This window comes from Hyperolius riggenbachi, chromosome 3 (genome assembly GCF_040937935.1).
Source record: "Hyperolius riggenbachi isolate aHypRig1 chromosome 3, aHypRig1.pri, whole genome shotgun sequence".
Taxonomy (NCBI): Eukaryota; Metazoa; Chordata; class Amphibia; order Anura; family Hyperoliidae; genus Hyperolius; species Hyperolius riggenbachi.
Genome location: NC_090648.1, coordinates 247,328,030 through 247,348,285, shown reverse-complemented (window position 1 = coordinate 247,348,285; position 20,256 = coordinate 247,328,030). Strand labels below are relative to the sequence as shown.

Below are 20,256 nucleotides of genomic sequence, written 5' to 3'. Positions count from 1 at the left end.
AAAATTGCTCTGATGCATAAGGTGAAAAATCCCCACGGGCTGAAATGGTTAAACATTATTGCACACTTTCTGTAAATCCAATAAACTTCATTTCACTTCTTAAATACCACTGTGCGTGTCTCTTATATGATATATTTAACTGACTTTTATCGTAAAAACCAACAGATTATACAGGAAAATCATGACGATTAACAAGGTTGCCCAAATTTCACAACCCACTGCAACTCAAGTAAACCCAAAATGCAGTTTTCACATGACTATTGTGTTTAGTAAGGGGAAAGCTATCCAAACTTAAGGTGGGCATTAACGATACAATTCTTCACCTGATCGATTTACCAATTTGATAGTTTGTGCCCACTAACAGAAAGTTGCTATCCAATTTGATCAAATGAATGGAATTGATCTGAAATTTGTATTGATTTGACTGATATTACAATCAAATCAAAGAATAATTCATATGAAGAATTGTTTCATTAATGGCAACCTTTACATGGCCCTATATGAAACACTAAGTAAAATGTTTCATGAAGTAACTGTGGTTAATCATAATTTTTGAAATGCAGAGTTCAATTTCAATAGCCACATCCAGGGCCTGTGTTCATGATACAACCATAAGGGCCCTTTTCCACCAGCGCGTATGCGCTGGCTGAATCGCAAAAACGCAAGCGATTTTACAATCGCTACGGTTTGCTTTTTAACATATGAATCGCGGTAGGTCATTTCCACTACCGCGATTCGTTTTTGCCGGGAACGCAAACGCGCGGCGGAGCGATATTTGCCGCGATTTTGCTATGCAGTGCATAGCAAAATCGCGGCCGCGAACGTCGGGGAATCGCCGGTAATTGCGATTCAGCAATCGCTAGCGTTCAGCGTGAATGCTAGCGACTGCAAGTGGAAAAGGGCCCTAAGGCAAAAATAGCATGCATAGAAGAGTTCCAAGGCAAAAACCACTGCTGACCAAAAAGCTCACTGTGCAATTGAAAAAGTACCACAAAGTAGATGAACAAATACTGCCAAAATCATTATTTTCTTGCTAACTAATAGCAAAATGCATTTTAGTAATAAAGTGTTAACATAATACCTAGGAGAAAAAGTTAATTGAATAGGAGCCTAAATGTTTAAAGTGTAATTAATATAAATACTGTATTTACTAAAAGATAATATCACCTGCTATGTGTCTGTAAGCCTGGCATCAGTCCACTAATGTGGTTGTAGGAGAGTTAGCAACATGCCAGTGAGTTGCTCTCTTTACATCTCCCATAATCACATGGATATCTCAGGAACCATCAGTGATGTGGGGCTGCAATTTATTTAGCACAGAGATAGTTCAGGACGTAGTACCCTACCCTCAAAATTTGGAGTGCATGGAAGCTAAAGGTAGCCATACACTGGTCGATTTGCCATCAGATTCGACCAACAGATAGGGACCTCTCTAATCGAATCTGATCAGAGAGGGATTGTATGGCTGCCTTTACTGCAAACAGATTGCGAACGGTTTCAGGCTGAAATCGGTTCACAATCTGTGGTGGTGCTGCAGCCGCTCCCCCCAAGCATACATTACTTGCTCCGCCGGCGCGACTGCCCCCGGTCACCGCTACTCTGTCTCCGCTCTGGTCTCCGGCATGCTTCACTTCTTCCTGCCCGGCAGGAAGTTTAACCACTTGCCGACCGCGCACTCATACCGCGCGTCGGCAAAGTGGCAGCTGCAGGACCAGCGACGCCGGTCTGCGTCGCCGGCTGCAAGCTAATTAATCAGGAAGCCTTCCTGTCAATTCACGGCGGGGGGCTCCGTGAATAGCCTGCGGGCAGCCGATCGCGGCTCGCAGGCTAAATGTAAACACCAGCGGAAATAATCCGCTTTGTTTACATCCCAAAAAAAGGGGGGGGGGGGGCGATCTGGTCGCTCTGCCTGCACCCTGATCTGTGCTGGGGGCTGTAGAGCCCACCCAGCACAGATCAGCTAAACCGGCGCTGGTCCTTAAGGGGGGGGTAAAGGGTGGGTCCTCAAGTGGTTAAACTGTAGAGCGCCCTCTACTGTTTAAACTTCCTGCCGGGCAGGAGGAAGTGAAGCATGCCGGACCCAGAGACCAGACCAGAGCGAGAAGGAGCAGAGGTGACCAGGGGCAGTCGCGCCGGCAGAGCAGGTAATGTATTGCCGCTCTATTGCTTTGGTCGTCGGGCACTCGAACGCCGCTAGCAACGCGCTCCCTACCCGCGGGCGATCGACGGTAATTTTCCACACAGAGCGATCGACGGGATCAGACTAAATAGATCAAAATTTAGCGGGAATGATGTGACAGCAGATTCGATCCCAGTGATCGAATCTGCTGTTGATCGGCGGGGAATCGGCCCAGTGTATGGCCAGCATAAGAGTGCTGAGATATCAAGCCTTTCAAATCAACATAATATAATACTGTTGATGTAGGAGGATCAGACACAGCATCGGAATGGAGGGCAGAGAAATAGCAGCACAGGATCTGACATAGCAGCCGAGTGGAGAGCAGTGAAATGGCAGCAAATAGTGTGAAAGGTAGTCTGTTTCATACTGTGGCAAAGATTTTCCACTATTTGCGATTCTCATTCAGGAAAAGATAATTGATTCCTGCACAAGAATTGCAAACACAATTGTGGCAAAATAGCAGCGATTTTGAAGTGTGGAACAGGTCCCTAAGCAATCTGGATAAACTTTAGGATCTATATATGGAACAAAGGTGCAGGTCTTCAACTAAGGGAATAAAGAGAAAACCCTCTAGCCCTGAGCACCAGTAGTAAACATGGTTCCTCCCTTGCTGCATGAGGCACTTTTTCTATGCCACACTGACAGGGTAGGAGGATTTATTTTTTTTCTTCTCCTCATAACACTCTCTTTTCCTTGTTTTTGTAAAGAAAAAAAATTCTCCTTACAGTTCCTTTTTTGAATAAACTAACAAATCCCTCATACTAAGTAGTGTAAAACTGGACAAGATTTTACAGTCAGTGGCCTGCTGTCCTGTACACAGTATCAGTGAAAGATTGAATTGTAAATCACTTTGTACAGCAAACACCATATTTTCACAAAGCTAATTAAGTGAGGAAATATTTTATTTACATTTATAGAACATAATTTTCACATTCTGAAAGATTAATATTTCCAAAACATAAAAGTAACAAATCATTCTTTTACATATTATACAGTAATCCATCAGCTAACAAGCCATTATCCGATGTTACGTAATAAGACTAGCAGGTGGAAGAAAGTGCACATACATAAAAAAAGAACATGCTGCAATGAACTTCTTTCAAAACAATGTTCAACAGCAGCTCCAGAGAGGCTAAAGCAGGTGATCCTGACAATGCTGCATCTGTAATGAGTAAAGAAGGTACTGTCTTGTAGTGGTCACACAAACTACATAGATATCTGAGCTCCCAAGTGCTTTTACCTGATTGTGCAGCTATGTTTCCACCACTGCTAAAAGGGAAAAAAAAATGTGAAATGCATGCCACAGCTGTTTTACCTGTTCAGCTAAGTGGCTTGTACTTTCCCCAACAGTTCTGAAAACCTGTGTTATTTACATGCTGATTTCTGCTTTGGGTCCCTGTAACAAGGACCCAGATGTAAGTGATTTTTGAATGATTTTAGTGTTTGTTTTTAAACAATCTTTTTATTAAGTATAAGATAGATACGCTTAGATGAGTCTATTATTTTTCCATGCAAAACTTTGAACACTGCATTGAGAGCCCGAAATATTGCTGACACTTGTATGTGGAGAGGAGGCCAGCTGGGAAGATACCGGCTGTTGACCTTATTATGCTATGTTGCAGACCCTGTAATTAAGGTTTGTTACTATCTGGTAAGCGCATCCATTTTCTATGGTGTTCGTGGTGGTGGATGTATATGATTAGCGCTGAAGGTTTTATATACAAACAATACCAGTTGCCTGGCAGCCCTGCTGATCCATTTGGCCGCAGTAGTGTCTGAGTCACGCACCTGAAACAAGCATGCAGCTAATCTTGTCAGATCTGACAATGTCAGACACCTGATCTGCTGCATGCTTGTTCAGAGTCTATGGCTAAAAGTATAAGGCCCCATTCACCCTTACAAAATGCTTGCCCTATTGCTAGCATTTTGCTCTGGCGATTTTTGGCAATTAACGTGAAAAACAAATCGCCATTCACACTTGCCGATTTTTCGGGATTGTAATTAGCGCTTCTATAGCACTAAACGCGATCGCAGAGAAATCACCTGAAAATGGTGCAGGATACAAATTTGCATTTGGCAATTTGCAATAATCGCCAGCGATTAACGTAAATCGCCGAAGTGAGAACGGGCCCATAGGGTATTATGGCACTAGCGCTTTAAAAAGCAGTAACGCTTGAGCGGTTTTCCAAAATCGCCGGCAAAACGCTCAGATGTGAACGGGGCCTTAGAGGCAAAAGATCAGCAGGATAGCCAGGTAACGGGTTCACTTTAAAGAATAGAATTTCACATGGTTGCTGCATTGCCCTTTGCATTTTTTTTAATCTGTCCACAACAAAATACACCCTTACATGGATGCAGAAGCAACAGACAGACCCTCTACTGGAGTGTTGGCTGTACCTTTCACAAGCCTATTACTAGTAACTATAAGAAATGAACTGCTATAGAGGGTTTTGTTAACTCCTTCCTTGTTTACTCCACTGTGCCTATAAAAAAGTTATTTGTACTCAGATGAAGGTCAGGTAAAACTGTATCCTCCCTGGGGAGGGAGGATTCTCATTGGTCTGTTGCAATCCAATGGGGAGCTCCATGTTTCAGCCTGGGCTCTAATTTGTATACCGGTGCCTCTTACCTGCAGTGGACCCAGGCGGTGGATGCGAATGTGACTGTGGCAGGTGGACTGGTTGGGTGGCAGTCACATACCAGATGCACAGCAGTGTGTATGTAAACAAGGCAATGGACCACAGCGCAGCCTGTTCTGATACTGTGAATGCACCCAGCCTTTTAGAGATGTTGCTTGTGTATAGAAGTGATGGGATTTTTGGACCCAAATAAAAGCTACCTACCGGTAACACTGAATTGGCAAATTCAACACAAAGGTTTTTCAAATTATGCTAATTGCCAGGCTGTCCTGCTTATTCTCAGACAAAAACATCAACTGCTGTAATTAAAGACCTACATGACTAGGCAATTGAGAATCTTTAAATGAAATAAATATGGCAGCCTCCATATCCCTTATCAATACAAGGTGCCTTTAAGACCCCTCCAGTTTTGAAATAGAGCAGCGAGTGTCCATTTCCAAGCAGCACCCATGGAAAAGTAACTATCTGAATGGCTGTAGTTGATAAAAAAATTTGAAGCCTTTGATAGAGCTCTTTGTAATCTTTCAAGACATAACAGGGTGTTAGTTACTCAACAATACTAACACTTATGTGCGCAAGGAGTTATGCAAAGTAGACAGTGTGCAACCTATGTTACATACACAATGCATACATTGTAGAACAGGCATTACGCAAACATTCTGTGTTGTGTATGTAACGCTATGTGTACCTTATGCATTATTTACGTTATGTAAGTCCCAGTAAAAACCATGTGTGCTCTTTTCCCACATGCAGTTTAATGATATTTAGTACCATTTATACCCCAGTATTCCTTGCCTCTATAATATAGTATAAGACAATGTAATTTTTATGTGGGGACAAGTCTCCTGCTGCTGCACTGGCCTGGGTGATTAAAAGAGCATATTGCTACTTTGTATAAACAAAGCTATTGCAGCTCAGAAGCAGAGTAGTAGTCAGAAATTACAGCATATAAATAAAGCAAAACAGTGTAAATTACATAACATAAAGGCCATCTGAAAACAGGCTTATAAACCAAGGATATAATCCAAAAACGTTATAAGAAATCCCTTAGATGTAGAAGATCTGCAGAAGATCTAGGTGATGCACTCCATGACATGGATCTGCAGAGTATCGATGTCTGGCACAGACAGCTGACACTTAGGACATATATGTACATTTAATCCTAAGGCCTCCAGGTTTCCTGCTCCTGCAAATAAAAAACATTTAGCTGGTGGAAAGAGTGTAAATATAATAAAACCTTACATACAGTACTGTACTAATTTTACATTTTGTTTCTAAATTCCTGCCATTTAGCACACACTGGCATGACAGTCTATGCATTATTTGGCAGTATTTCTGATAGGAAACTCACTTTGCAGTCAGTGCTACCATATACATAATTCCATTAGTTCATCACTACAGTGTGCTTCTATAATGCTGTACTAAAAGGTTGCTGGAAACATAGCCAACACCAGCCAGCAATTCTTACAGCCCGACACCATTTTCTGCAGACAGAAGCTGTGGGAAAGACTTCCTCCCAATTGCCAGGCTGTAGTCTCACCCACGGCTGTGGAGTTGGAGTAGAAGAGTTTGAGTACCCGGTTACCTGGAGTCAGGGAAAAAAATGCACTAACTCTGACTCCTAATAAATTTAAAATATAATTTAAAAAAGGGAAAATATGATAATTTTCTATTTCTCGGATAAAAGTCATCATAAATAACTTATTTATTTATGATGTATATCCAGTAATAGCAGTGCATAGTACACAAAAATCAAAAGACAACGTTATTTGTACTGCTGCAATAAAGCAGTATTTTTAAAATAAACTACAGGTAGTCCCCGACTTACAAACGCCCGACCCGCCGATATGAACGGCATGGATTCAATGTTTCCATGGGAACAAGCCAAAAAAAAATTCTCAAATTGGACTTTGAATTTTTTCAAATAGATTGTCTCAAAAACTAAAGACAAAATGGCTTTTAAACGTGTATAAGCAGGCACAAAAGGCAGAGGTGACACAGAGGGGGACACTGGAGGCAGAGGGGGGCACAGAGGAGGTACAGGGGACAGAGATAGCATATTGTTCCGACTTAAGAACAGATTCAGGTTAAGAACGAACCTACAGTCCCCATCACGTTCATTTACTGGGGACTAGCTGTACACATTTTTGATTGTGACTTTATATCTGATGTGTACACATGAATCTTGTATATATAATAGCATCTAATAAAGCCTGGGAACGCAGTTGATCTAAGTCCCCATTGCAATGATCGGCAACTTCTGTGAGAAGCCGCGATCATTCTGAGAAGAAAAAAAAAAAAAAAAAAAGTTCGCCATCCACCCATCACTTCCTGTAAGCGTAATAGTACACTTACAGGACGCATAAAAAAAATACTGAGCATTACTTGTGGCCAAATAGTAAAATTACATCTACAAACTTTTTTTTTAATTAAAAGCTTTTTTTAACATTTAAAATGACTTCTTCCCTCCCACACTTTCCCCAAGGTACCCAAAAATGTTTTTGTAGGACACAGGGACACAAAGGGGCATAGAGGAGGACACAAGTAGGACAGAGGAGGACACAGGGAGACACAAGAGGTACAAGGGGGCATGAGGAACAAAGGGGACATAATCCACAAAAGTGTGTGTGTGTGTGTGTGCGTACGTGTGTGTGTACGTGTACAGTGGCTTGCAAAAGTATTCGGCCCCCTTGAAGTTTTCCACATTTTGTCACATTACTGCCACAAACATGAATCCATTTTATTAGAATCTCAAGTGAAAGACCAATACAAAGTGGTTGGAAAAGCAAGAGTGAAAGAAACCGAGCGACCAATCTAGTGTAATAGTTTTTTTCAAAAGTGGAATTATGATTAAATAAAAGTTATACTCACAAGTCAGGGTTACCACAAAGGCAACCACTGAGACAGCAGGTGGGGAGAATTGTTACCTGAACCCACTCAGGTTTAAAAAGTCGCTATCTATAGATAAGAAGAAATGGGGATACACCCCTCCACCAAGGGTGGACTAAGATATTGAAATAACAGGGATAATAGAGACGCCAAACAAATATAAAATCGGTTAAAAACCGTCTAAAAGGAGGGAAATGGGTGGTTTCACCTCTCCTAGATACACAAATGACTAGGCTAGTTCAGCCGTAAGATCTATAAGTATATTAAAACAATTCTCCAATAGTGATGCAACGCATTTCATGGGCCAACATCCCGCTTCATCAGGTAATATAACAAGGAGAACACACATCCAGGTCAGTATGTAGCCAGAGCTCCTCTGGCTACATACTGACCTGGATGTGTGTTCTCCTAGTTATATTGCCTGATGAAGCGGGATGTTGGCCCGTGAAACGCGTTGCATCACTATTGGAGAATTGTTTTAATAAATATATTTATAGATCTTACAGCTGAACTAGCTTAGTAATTTGTGTATCTGGGGGAGGTGACTCCACCCATTTCCCTCCTTTTAGACGGCTTTTAACCGATTTTATACTTGTTTGGCGCCTCTGTTATTTCAATACAAAGTGGTGTACACGTGAGAAGTGGAACGAAAATCATACATTATAACTGCAAAGTGGGGTGTGCATAATTATTCAGCCCCCTTTGGTTTGAATGCAATCAGTTGCCCATAGACATTGCCTGATGAGTGCTAATGACTAAATAGAGTGCACCTGTGTGTAATCTAATGTCAGTACAAATACAGCTGCTCTGTGACGGCCTCAGAGGTTGTTTAAGAGAATATTGGGAGCAACAACACCATGAAGTCCAAAGAACACACCAGACAGGTCAGGGATAAAGTTGAGAAATATAATGCAGGCTTAGGCTACAAAAAGATTTCCAAAGCCTTGAACATCCCAAGGAGCACTGCTCAAGCGATCATTCAGAAATGGAAGGAGTATAGAACAACTGTAGACCTACCAAGACAAGGCCACCAACCTAAACTCACAGGCCGAACAAGAAGAACGCTGATCAGAATTGCAGTCAAGAGGCCCATGGTGACTTTGGACGAGCTGTAGAGGTCTACAGCTCAGTTGGGGGAATCTGTCCATAGGAGAACTATTAGTCGTGCACTGCACAAAGTTGGCCTTTATGGAAGAGTGGCAAGAAAAGAGCCATTGTTAACAGAAAAGCATAACACCCATTTGCAGTTTGCCACAAGCCATGTGGGGGACACAGCAAACATGTGGAAGAAGGTGCTCTGGTCAGATGAGACCAAAATGGTACTTTTTTTTGGCCAAAATGCAAAACGCTATGTGTGGCGGAAAACTAACACTGCCCATCACTCGGAACACACCATCCCCACTGTCAAATATGGTGGTGGCAGCATCATGCTCTGGGGGTGCTTCTCTTCAGCAGGGACAGGGAAGCTGGTCAGAGTTGATGGGAAGATGGATGGAGCCAAATACAAGGCAATCTTGGAAGAAAACCTCTTGGAGTCTGCAAAAGACTTGAGACTGGGGCGGAGGTTCACCTTCCAGCAGGACAACGATCCTAAACATAAAGCCAGGGCAACAATGGAATGGTATAAAACAAAACATATCCATGTGTTAGAATGGCCCAGTCAAAGTCCAGATCTAAATCCAATCAAGAATCTGTGGCAAGAACTGAAAACTGCTGTTCACAAACTCTGTCCATCTAATCTGACTGAGCTGGAGAAGAATGGGCAAGGATTTTAGTCTCTAGATGTGCAAAGCTGGTAGAGACATACCCTAAAAGACTGGCAGCTGTAATTGCAGCAAAAACTGGTTCTACAAAGTGTTGACTCAGGGGGCTGAATAATTACGCACACCCCACTTTGCAGTTATTTATCTGTAAAAAAAAATGTTTGGAATCATGTATGGTTTTCGTTCCACTTCTCACATGTACACCGCTTTGTATTGGTCTTTCATGTGGAATTTCAATAAAATGGATTCATGTTTGTGGCAGTAATGTGACAAAATGTGGTGGGTGTGGGGGTGTGTATAATCTTCCCTGGTCAGGAGCATCTTATAGTCTGAAAAATACGGTAAATGTTTCCATATTTTTCTTGAACACAATTGAACACACCATGTAAACATTCAAAGTGCAGGTGGAAAAAAGTATATGAACTTATGGATTTAATAACTGGTTGCATCTCTTTTGGCAGCAATAACTTCAACCAAGCATTTCCTGTAGTTGCAGATCAGACATGCACAACGGTCAGGAGTAATTCTTGACCATTCCTCTTTACAGAACTGTTTCAGTTCAGCAATATTATTGGGATATCTGATGTAAATCACTTTCTTGAGGTCATGCCACAGCATCTCAATTGGGCTGAGGTCAGGACTGACTGGGCCACTCCAGAAGGTAGATTTTATAAAGATTGTTATATCCAAATTAGTGGAGTCGGATTGGAGGAGCCAGAGGAATCCTAAACTGAGGAGTCGGAGTTGGATGGTTTTTGTACTAACTCCACAGCCCTGGTCTCACATCTCTGCAAGGTCTAAGTTAACCATTTCTAATGGTTATGGCATACATTTCCCAACATTAGGGTTATGCACCTTTTATTTATTTGAAATACAATGCTCAAACTGTAGATGTGTTCCTTCACTTTTTACCAGAGCCTTCTGGCTCTAGTATCCTTTAAAGTGCAGTTTGTAGGGTGGCATAATCAAATACTTACCGTGCCTCCTGTTCCCCTCCACGACTCCAAACCGGTCATACTGCGCTGAGCATGCGCAGCATGTCCGTTCTGCTCCCCTGTGGCCGCACAGTGATATCACAGGACAGGAGTGTGCTCACTCCTGCATCCTGGACTCAGTATTGATTGAAGACTCGGGGGAAGCAAGCGCACTCCTGTCCTGTGAAAGCACTCTATGCGGCCACAGGGGTGCAGAACAGACATGCTGCACCCACCCACTGCAACTTCACTTTTTACCAGAGCCTTTCGGCTCTGGTATACTTTAAGTGTATACATATACAATCATACACATGGCAACATCACGTCAGTATAATGTGGCTCTCCCCCACTATGCAAGAACCTTTATTACAAAATACATCAGAAATCTAGGCTCTTTCTGCACTTATCTAAAGTTGTTCATAATGTAGATAGCAGCTAAACGTATCTTAAACAATGGGGTCAATTTACTAAGGGCTGTTGGGGGTTCAGAGTGTGAATCAACCCTTAAAGAAAACCTGTAATGAAGAAAAACTCCCCTGGGGGGGTACTCCCCTCCGGTGGGGGAATCCTCCGGATCCTATAGAGGCTTCCCCGTTCTCCTCGGTCCTACGGCTGCGGCGCAAATCCTCCCGGAATGGCGCCGATGTAAATATTTACCTCCACGGCTCCAGCGCAGGCACAGTATCGGCTCTCAGCACGGAGATAGGCGAAAATAGCCGATCTCCATCGGGCCGTTCTACTGCGCAGGCGCAGATCTCCTCTGCCTGCACAGTAGAGCAGACCCGATTGAGGCTATTTTCGCATATCTCAGTGCGGAGAACCGCAACAGAGCCCCTGCTGGAGCCAGAAAAGGTAAACAAATCGGCGCTTATCAGGCTTGTCGAGGGAGGATTCGGGACACTTCGGGGGAGCCACCGCTGGACTGCCTGCAGCTACAGGGGAGGGGGAAGCCTCATTGGGACACTGAGGCTTCCCCCTCCCGAGGGTGAGTACCCCCAGGGGAACTTTTTTTTTTTATACAGAGCCTCTTTAAAGCAGACCCAAACCCAGAACATCCTCTGTACTCTAGAAGCGATGCAACAGCATAATAACCTTTAACCACCCTGGCGTTCTATTAAGATCGCCAGGGCGGCTGCGGGAGGGTTTTTTTTTAATAAAAAAAAACTATTACATGCAGCCAACTGAAAGTTGGCTGCATGAAAGCCCACTAGAGGGCGCTCCTGAAGCGTAATTCCGATCGCCTCCGGCGATCAGAATTAACAAGGAATGCTGCAATGAGAAGCCTTCCTTGTTTTGCTTGCCTCGTCGCCATGGCGACGAGCGGAGTGACATGGACGTCAGCCGACGTCAGCCGCCTCCGATCCAGCCCTTAGCGCTGGCCGGAACTATTTGTTCCGGCTGCGCTGGGCTCCGGCGGCTGGGGGGACCCTCTTTCGCCGCGGCGCATCGCCGCGGCAGCGATCAGGTAGCACACGCGGCTGGCAAAGTTCCGGCTGCGTGTGCTTTTTATTTGAAGAAAATTGCCCAGCAGGGCCTGAGCGGCAGCCTCCGGCGGTAATGGACGAGCTGAGCTCGTCCATAACGCCAGGATGGTTAAACAAAAAAAACATTTCTTTGTTACGCCTGATACAATTCTAAAATAAATCTTCACCTTTTCTACTTCCTAATTCATGGAAAAAGACATATTGTTAAGACCATTTGAAAGCACAGGATGTTATCTGCCATAGGCAGTCATGTGACAAGGGGGAGATCAGATTACAATTTGTGATTAGACACAAATAAAAGTGAATTAAACAGGCTAAACTCTAAATACATACAGGGTGCATTTCTCTATGTATTTAGAGAGTTTAGAGCATGTCTCTATGTCTATTCAGTCCTGTGCAAGAGTTCAGGTCTACTTTAAAGTTTGATAATTTACCGAAAAATGTTGTTTTAATTCACTAAGCCCTACTCTGTATGTCTCACCAGCTGTAAAGTAGGCTGACAAGTGTGAACAGCTCCTATATATAAAATAGGATCTGTTAACCGTCAATTTTGCAACAAGTGGAAAATGGACAAAAAAAAAGTCAGTTCTCAGCTCAAGTGGGAACATGTCCTGATTTTTTTCTCTGCATGTGCCATTCCCGTGTCAGTATTGTGAAGTATAAGGCTTCCAGCATCCCTTTAGATGTGTATGCTAGCCACTTTAGGTCTCTCTTCTGTGTATCATTATATAGATCTTCACATCTGAAGAGATACAGAAAAGCCTTTTTCAATGTGTCCCTTCTGCACTAGGTTTTTTTTTTTTTGTTGTTTTTTTGCGATATCCAACTGGCCAGGACATCAGATCAAATGGGGTGAGTAGCAGGACCAGGGAGCTTTTCCTATTGGCTGTCTGCCTCGTCTCTCAATGTTATCACATGCTGACATTAGTAAGGGTCCTTTTACACTTAATCAGCTGCTGTCAGTTGTAACTGAAAGGACAACTTATGCGTGGTCCACTGCCCATGTTTCCCTATGGCCTTTTTCACACTGTATGCTGAAAAACTGAAGCTTTATCACAATGCATTGCTATGGAGAAAAAAAAATGCAATGCATACTAATATAAGTGTGAAAGGGCCTTTACCGGCAAGTCCAGATAGGTCTTGAGAGTCTGAAGCAATTTAAATTGCTTCTTTTTCATGCCCAGTTATCCTAAGTATTAAGATCAAAGCTGATTCGCCACATCCCCACGTCAGAACGAGGTTTTTTATCTCCCCCCTGAAGAAGCCGGAAGCCATCGAAACTGTCGGTAACGGCGCACCACCCCGCAATACCCTCGGAGATCTGAGGCCAATACCATCGGTCTGGCGTGACTGCCTGTTGCGCACCGGGCCGTCAGAGCCGATCTCAGGGATGCCACACCGCCTATGTGTGATCACCGCCATACACATCTGACTGGAGGTGGATCGTTGCGGAACTTTACACTGCCCAGCACGAAGACTGCTGATACTGAGGAGGGCATTCAGGATCCTACACTGAAGAAGTGGCGAGATCTATCCATTGTGTCTGTTGCTAACTATGGACTCTGTCCGCTTTGCCTAACTAACACGCTGATGCTGCGTTTGCTGTTTATGCTGCTGTGAGCCCGGCAGGATCTGTGGTCCTCCTTCTTAATGTACAATTCCTCCAAGACGATCCAGCACAGCTCTTTTAATCAGAAGATTATTTTATTGGATCATAAAAATACAAACATTAAAGCTGCATAGTGGCTACGGTCCACCGTTTCGGACCATCACAGTCCTTGTTCACGCCACACAGCCAAATGAACAACTGCAGACATGCTCTTTATATAATCAAAGCTCAGGGCAACCAATCAGAGGAACCTATGCAAATGACTGGACCTGATGGGGAACTACAGGGTTTGTCCACAGAGGGTACCGCCCTCCCACCCCATTGGTCAAACATTTTGAAATGTATGATGTCACAGCAGGAACATAAACATATAAATAGAAACATTTCTAACTCTGATCTATAGCACCTGTTGAACATCTAAAAAGATCCTGGGAGGAATCCAGGGCATCCTGATGCAGAGGGCATGGGTTTGGATGTGTCATATACAGTGTAAAACTGTAAACGAACAAACACCGAGCGCTGCCCGCCGTCACCATGGCAACCACCGTCACATGACAACCAATGCGGAAGGACGTACGCAATGACGCCTCTACTGGCGTCCTATTGCCACCGCGATGCGGAAAAACAGACGCATAGTACGCGTATAAAAATACGGAACAGACACAGACAAAAATACGCATGCCCAATGCTATCAATAGATGACCTGGACTCAACCCATAAAATAACACCCCTAGTTCAATAATGCATAGTAAAAATGTGCAAAAGAACCTATGATACATAAGTGACAAATGAGAAGGGGACCCAAAGGACACCCCCCACCCCCAAACAACAGACCCAGAGCCATAGAACATCTACCACACAAAATTTAAATCGTATTCCTTATATAGTCCCCCACGACCAATAGTCCCCAATTCCTTAATCCAGCGCGCCTCTCTTTTTAACAATTCTCTACCCCTATCACCCCTAAACCCACGGGGCACCCCATCAATAACTTGGGCTCTAAGCTGACTAACATCATGTCTAAATTGAACAAAATGCTCTGAGACTGCATGATCCAAGCTTCTACCTCTAATATTGGATTTGTGTTTGGAAACACGATCTTTGAGCTCCTGTGTGGTTTTTCCCACGTAACAGCTGCCACATGGACATTTAAGCATATAAACAACAAAGCGTGAACAACAAGAAAAGCGACCTCTAATCGCATATCTCTTACCAGAGGAAGGGTGAGAAAAAACATCACCTCTAATAATGCTATGGCACATGTGGCAGCTGAGACAAGGGAAGGTACCACACACGCGGGGCACCTGTATATTAGATCCACGGTTAGGGTCAGAGTGAACAAGCCTGGATCTTAAAGAGGGGGCCCTTCTGTAGGAAAATAAAGGAGGCTGCTGGAATTCAGGAACATGTGGGAGGGAATCTTTAAGGGTGCGCCAATGTTTCGTAACAATACGTTGTACCTCATCACTGATAGTATTAAAGGTAGAGACGAATGCTATTCGTCCCTCATCCCTAGCCCTATTTCTCAACTTGTTCTTTCTCTTTTGGTATCTCATTAATGTATCAGGGGGATAGCCTCTAGACTGAAATTTTCTGCCCATCTCAACTAGTCTTCTTTCCCTCAATTGGGTGTCACCCACAATTTTCGTTACCCGATCGTACTGGCTATTAGGAATGCTGACCACCTGATGACGTGGATGGAAGCTATCAAAATGAAGCACCGAATTCCTGTCCGTACTCTTGACGAACAGGTCCGTGCTAAGCTTCCCATCCTTCTTAACCACTTAAGGACCTAGGGCTTTCTACCCCTTAAGGACCGGCCACTTTTTTTCCATTCAGACCACTGCAGCTTTCACGGTTTATTGCTCGCTCATACAACCTACCACCTAAATGAATTTTGGCTCCTTTTCTTGTCACTAATAAAGCTTTCTTTTGGTGCTATTTGATTGCTCCTGCGATTTTTACTTTTTATTATATTCAGCAAAAAAGACATGAATTTTGGCAAAAAAAAGATTTTTTTAACTTTCTGTGCTGACAGTTTTCAAATAAAGTAAAATTTCTGTATACATGCAGCGCGAAAAATGTGGACAAACATGTTTTGGATAAAAAAAAACCATTTAGTGTATATTTATTGGTTTGGGTAAAAGTTATAGCGTTTACAAACTATGGTGCAAAAAGTGAATTTTCCCATTTTCAAGCATCTATGACTTTTCTGACCCCCTGTCATGTTTCATGAGGGGCTAGAATTCCAGGATAGTATAAATACCCCCCAAATGACCCCATTTTGGAAAGAAGACATCCCAAAGTATTCACTGAGAGGCATAGTGAGTTCATAGAAGATATTATTTTTTGTCACAAGTAAGCGGAAAATGACACTTTGTGACAAAACAAAAAAAAAAGTTTCCATTTCTTCTAACTTGCGACAAAAAAAAATGAAATCTGCCACGGACTCACCATGCCCCTCTCTGAATACCTTGAAGGGTCTACTTTCCAAAATGGGGTCATTTGTGGGGTGTGTTTACTGTCCTGACATTTTGGGGGGTGCTAAATTGTAAGCACCCCTGTAAAGCCTAAAGGTGCTCATTGGACTTTGGGCCCCTTAGCGCAGTTAGGCTGCAAAAAAGTGCCACACATGTGGTATTGCCATACTCAGGAGAAGTAGTATAATGTGTTTTGGGGTGTATTTTTACACATACCCATGCTGGGTGGGAGAAATATCTCTGTAAATGACAATTTGTTATTTTTTTTTACACACAATTGTCCATTTACAGAGATCTTCCTCCCACTCAGCATGGGTATGTGTAAAAATACACCCCAAAACACATTATACTACTTCTCCTGAGTACTGCGATACCACATGTGTGGCACTTTTTTGCACCCTAACTGCGCTAAAGGGCCCAAAGTCCAATGAGTACCTTTAGGATTTCACAGGTCATTTTGAGAAATTTCGTTTCAAGACTACTCCTCACGGTTTAGGGCCCCTAAAATGCCAGGGCAGTATAGGAACCCCACAAAAGACCCCATTTTAGAAAGAAGACACCCCAAGGTATTCCGTTAGGAGTATGGTGAGTTCATAGAAGATTTTATTTTTTGTCACAAGTTAGCAGAAATTGATTTTAATTGTTTTTTTTCACAAAGTGTCATTTTCCGCTAACTTGTGACAAAAAATAAAATCTTCTATGAACTCACCATACTCCTAACGGAATACCTTGGGGTGTCTTCTTTCTAGAATGGGGTCATTTGTGGGGTTCCTATACTGCCCTGGCATTTTAGGGGCCCTAAGCCGCGAGGAGTAGTCTTGAAACCAAATGTCGCAAAATGACCTGTGAAATCCTAAAGGTACTCATTGGACTTTGGGCCCCTTAGCGTACTTAGGGTGTAAAAAAGTGCCACACATGTGGTACCGCCGTACTCAGGAGAAGTAGTATAATGTGTTTTGGGGTGTATTTTTAGACATACCCATGCTAAGTGGGAGAAATATCTCTGTAAATGACAATTGTTTGATTTTTTTTTACACACAATTGTCCATTTACATAGAAATTTCTCCCACCCAGCATGGGTATGTGTAAAAATACACCCCAAAACACATTATACTACTTTTCCTGAGTACGGCGGTACCACATGTGTGACACTTTTTTGCAGCCTAGGTGCGCTAAGGGGCCCAACGTCCTATTCACAGGTCATTTTGAGGCATTTGTTTTCTAGACTACTCCTCACGGTTTAGGGCCCCTAAAATGCCAGGGCAGTATAGGAACCCCACAAGTGACCCCATTTTAAAAAAGAAGACACCCCAAGGTATTCCGTTAGGTGTATGGCGAGTTCATAGAAGATTTTATTTTTTGTCACAAGTTAGTGGAAAATGACACTTTGTGAAAAAAAACCAATAAAAATCAATTTCCGCTAACATTGGACAAAAAATAAAATCTTCTATGAACTCGTTATACACCGAACAGAATACCTTTGGGTGTCTTTTTTTCTAAAATGGGGTCACTTGTGGGGTTCCTATACCGCCCTGGCATTTTACGGGCCCAAAACCGTGAGTAGTCTGGAAACCAAATGTCTCAAAATGACTGTTCAGTGGTATAAGCATCTGCAAATTTTGATGACAGGTGGTCTATGAGGGGGCGAATTTTGTGGAACCGGTCATAAGCAGGGTGGCCTTTTAGATGACAGGTTGTATTGGGCCTGATCTGATGGATAAGAGTGCTTGGGGGGGGGTGACAGGAGGTGATTGATGGGTGTCTCAGGGGGTGGTTAGAGGGGAAAATAGATGCAATCAATGCACTGGGGAGGTGATCGGAAGGGGGTCTGAGGGGGATCTGAGGGTTTGGCCGAGTGATCAGGAGCCCACACGGGGCAAATTAGGGCCTGATCTGATGGGTAGGTGTGCTAGGGGGTGACAGGAGGTGATTGATGGGTGTCTCAAGGTGTGATTAGAGGGGGGAATAGATGCAAGCAATGCACTGGCGAGGTGATCAGGGCTAGGGTCTGAGGGCATTCTGAGGGTGTGGGCGGGTGATTGAGTGCCCTAGGGGCAGATAGGGGGTCTAATCTGATAGGTAGCAGTGACAGGGGGTGATTGATGGGTAATTAGTGGGTGTTTAGGGTAGAGAACAGATGTAAACACTGCACTTGGGAGGTGATCGGACGTCGGATCTGCGGGCGATCTATTGGTGTGGGTGGGTGATCAGATTGCCCGCAAGGGGCAGGTTAGGGGCTGATTGATGGGTGGCAGTGACAGCGGGTGATTGATGGGTGGCAGTGACAGGGGGTGATTGATGGGTGGCAGTGACAGGGGGTGATTAATGGGTGATTGATAGGTGATTGACAGGTAATCAGTGGGTTATTACAGGGGAGAACAGATGTAAATATTGCCCTGGCGAATTGATAAGGGGGGGTCTGAGGGCAATCTGAGCGTGTAGGCGGGTGATTGGGTGCCCGCAAGGGGCAGATTAGGGTCTGATCTGATGGGTAACAGTGACAGGTGGTGATAGGGGGTGATTGATGGGTGATTGATGGGTAATTAGTGGGTGTTTAGAGGAGAGAATAGATGGAAACACTGCGCTTGGGTTGTGATCTGATGTCGGATCTGCGGGCGATCTATTGGTGTGGGTGGGTGATCAGTTTGCCCGCAAGGGGCAGGTTAGGGGCTGATTGATGGGTGGCAGTGACAGGGGGTGATTGATGGGTGGCAGTGACAGGGGGTGATTGACAGGTGATTGACAGGTAATCAGTGGGTTATTACAGGGAAGGACAGATGTAAATAATGCCCTGGCGAATTGATAAGGGTGGGTCTGATGTCTTGGGTGGTGATCTGATGTCGGATCTGCGGGCGATCTATTGGTGTGGGTGGGTGATCAGATTGCCCGCAAGGGGCAGGTTAGGGGCTGATTGATGGGTGGCAGTGATTGATGGGTGATTGACAGGTGATTGACAGGTGATTGAAAAGGGGATCAGTGGGTTATTACAGGGAAGGACAGATGTAATTAATGCACTGGCGAATTGATAAGGGGGGGGGGGGTCTGAGGGCAATCTGAGCGTGTGGGCGGGTGATTGGGTGCCCGCAAGGGGCAGATTAGGGTCTGATCTGATAGGTAACAGTGACAGGTGGTGATAGGGGGTGATTGATGGGTAATTAGTGGGTGTTTAGAGAAGATAACAGATGTAAACAATACATTTGGGAGGTAATCTGACAGCGGGTTTGCGGGCAATCTAATGGTGTGGGTGGGTGATCAGATTGCCCGCAAGGGGCAGGTTAGGGGCTGATTGATGGGTGGCGGTGACAGGGGGTGATTGATGGGTGATAGGTGATAAGCAGGTGATTGACAGGTGATCAGTGGGTTATTACTGGGAAGAACAGATGTAATTAATGCACTGGTGAATTGATAAGGGGGGGTCAGAGGGCAATCTGAGCGTGTGGGCGGGTGATTGGGTGCCCGCAAGGGGCAGATTAGGGTCTGATCTGATAGGTAAAAGTGACAGGTGGTGATAGGGGGTGATTGATGGGTGATTGATGGGTAATTAGTGGGTGTTTAGAGGAGAGAATAGATGTAAACAATGGATTTGGGAGGTGATCTGATGTCGGATCTGCGGGCGATCTATTGGTGTGGGGGGGTGATCAGATTGCCCGCAAGGGGCAGGTTAGGGGCTGATTGATGGGTGGCAGTGACAGGGGGTGATTGATGGGTGATTGACAGGTGATCAGGGGGGATAGATGCATACAGTACATAGGGGGGGGGGTCTGGGGGTGATTGGGTGCAAACAGGGGTCTGGGGGGTGGGCAGGGAGGGGGTCTGATGGGTGCTGTGGGCGATCTGGGGCAGGGGGGGGGGGGAAATCAGTGTGCTTGGTGCAGACTAGGGTGGCTGCAGCCTGCTCTGGTGGTCCCTCGGATATTTGGACCACCAGGGCAGGAGGCAGCCTGTATAATACACTTTGTAAACATTACAAAGTGTATTATACACTTTGTATGCGGCGATCGTCGGGTTAACATCCCGCCGGCGCTTCCGTATGGCCGGCGGGATGTTGTGGCGGGTGAGCGGCGCCAGGCGGAGGATCGCGTCACGGATGACACGATCGCTCCGCCCATGCCCCTACAAGGACCGCCGCCATTTGTCAATACGGCGGTTTCTTGCGGGGTGCACTTCCCGGCCGCCAATTGTACATACGGCGGTCGGGAAGTGGTTAAAGACACACGTGTCCAAAAAGGACACCTTCTC

At 44.4% G+C, this 20,256-nt stretch overlaps 1 protein-coding gene across 2 annotated transcripts in view; it reads right to left on the bottom strand.

The window, feature by feature from the left end:
- Positions 1 to 3,048: 3,048 nt before the first annotated feature.
- Positions 3,049 to 20,256, bottom strand: part of LOC137563532 (optineurin-like) — a 71,606-nt gene continuing 54,398 nt past the window's right edge. For both annotated transcript variants that reach the window (XM_068276111.1, XM_068276110.1), the window contains exon 14: positions 3,049 to 6,004. In XM_068276111.1, coding sequence (XP_068132212.1) covers positions 5,892 to 6,004 — 113 coding nt within the window. In that variant the 3' untranslated portion in view covers positions 3,049 to 5,891. The remainder of the gene's footprint in view (positions 6,005 to 20,256) is intronic.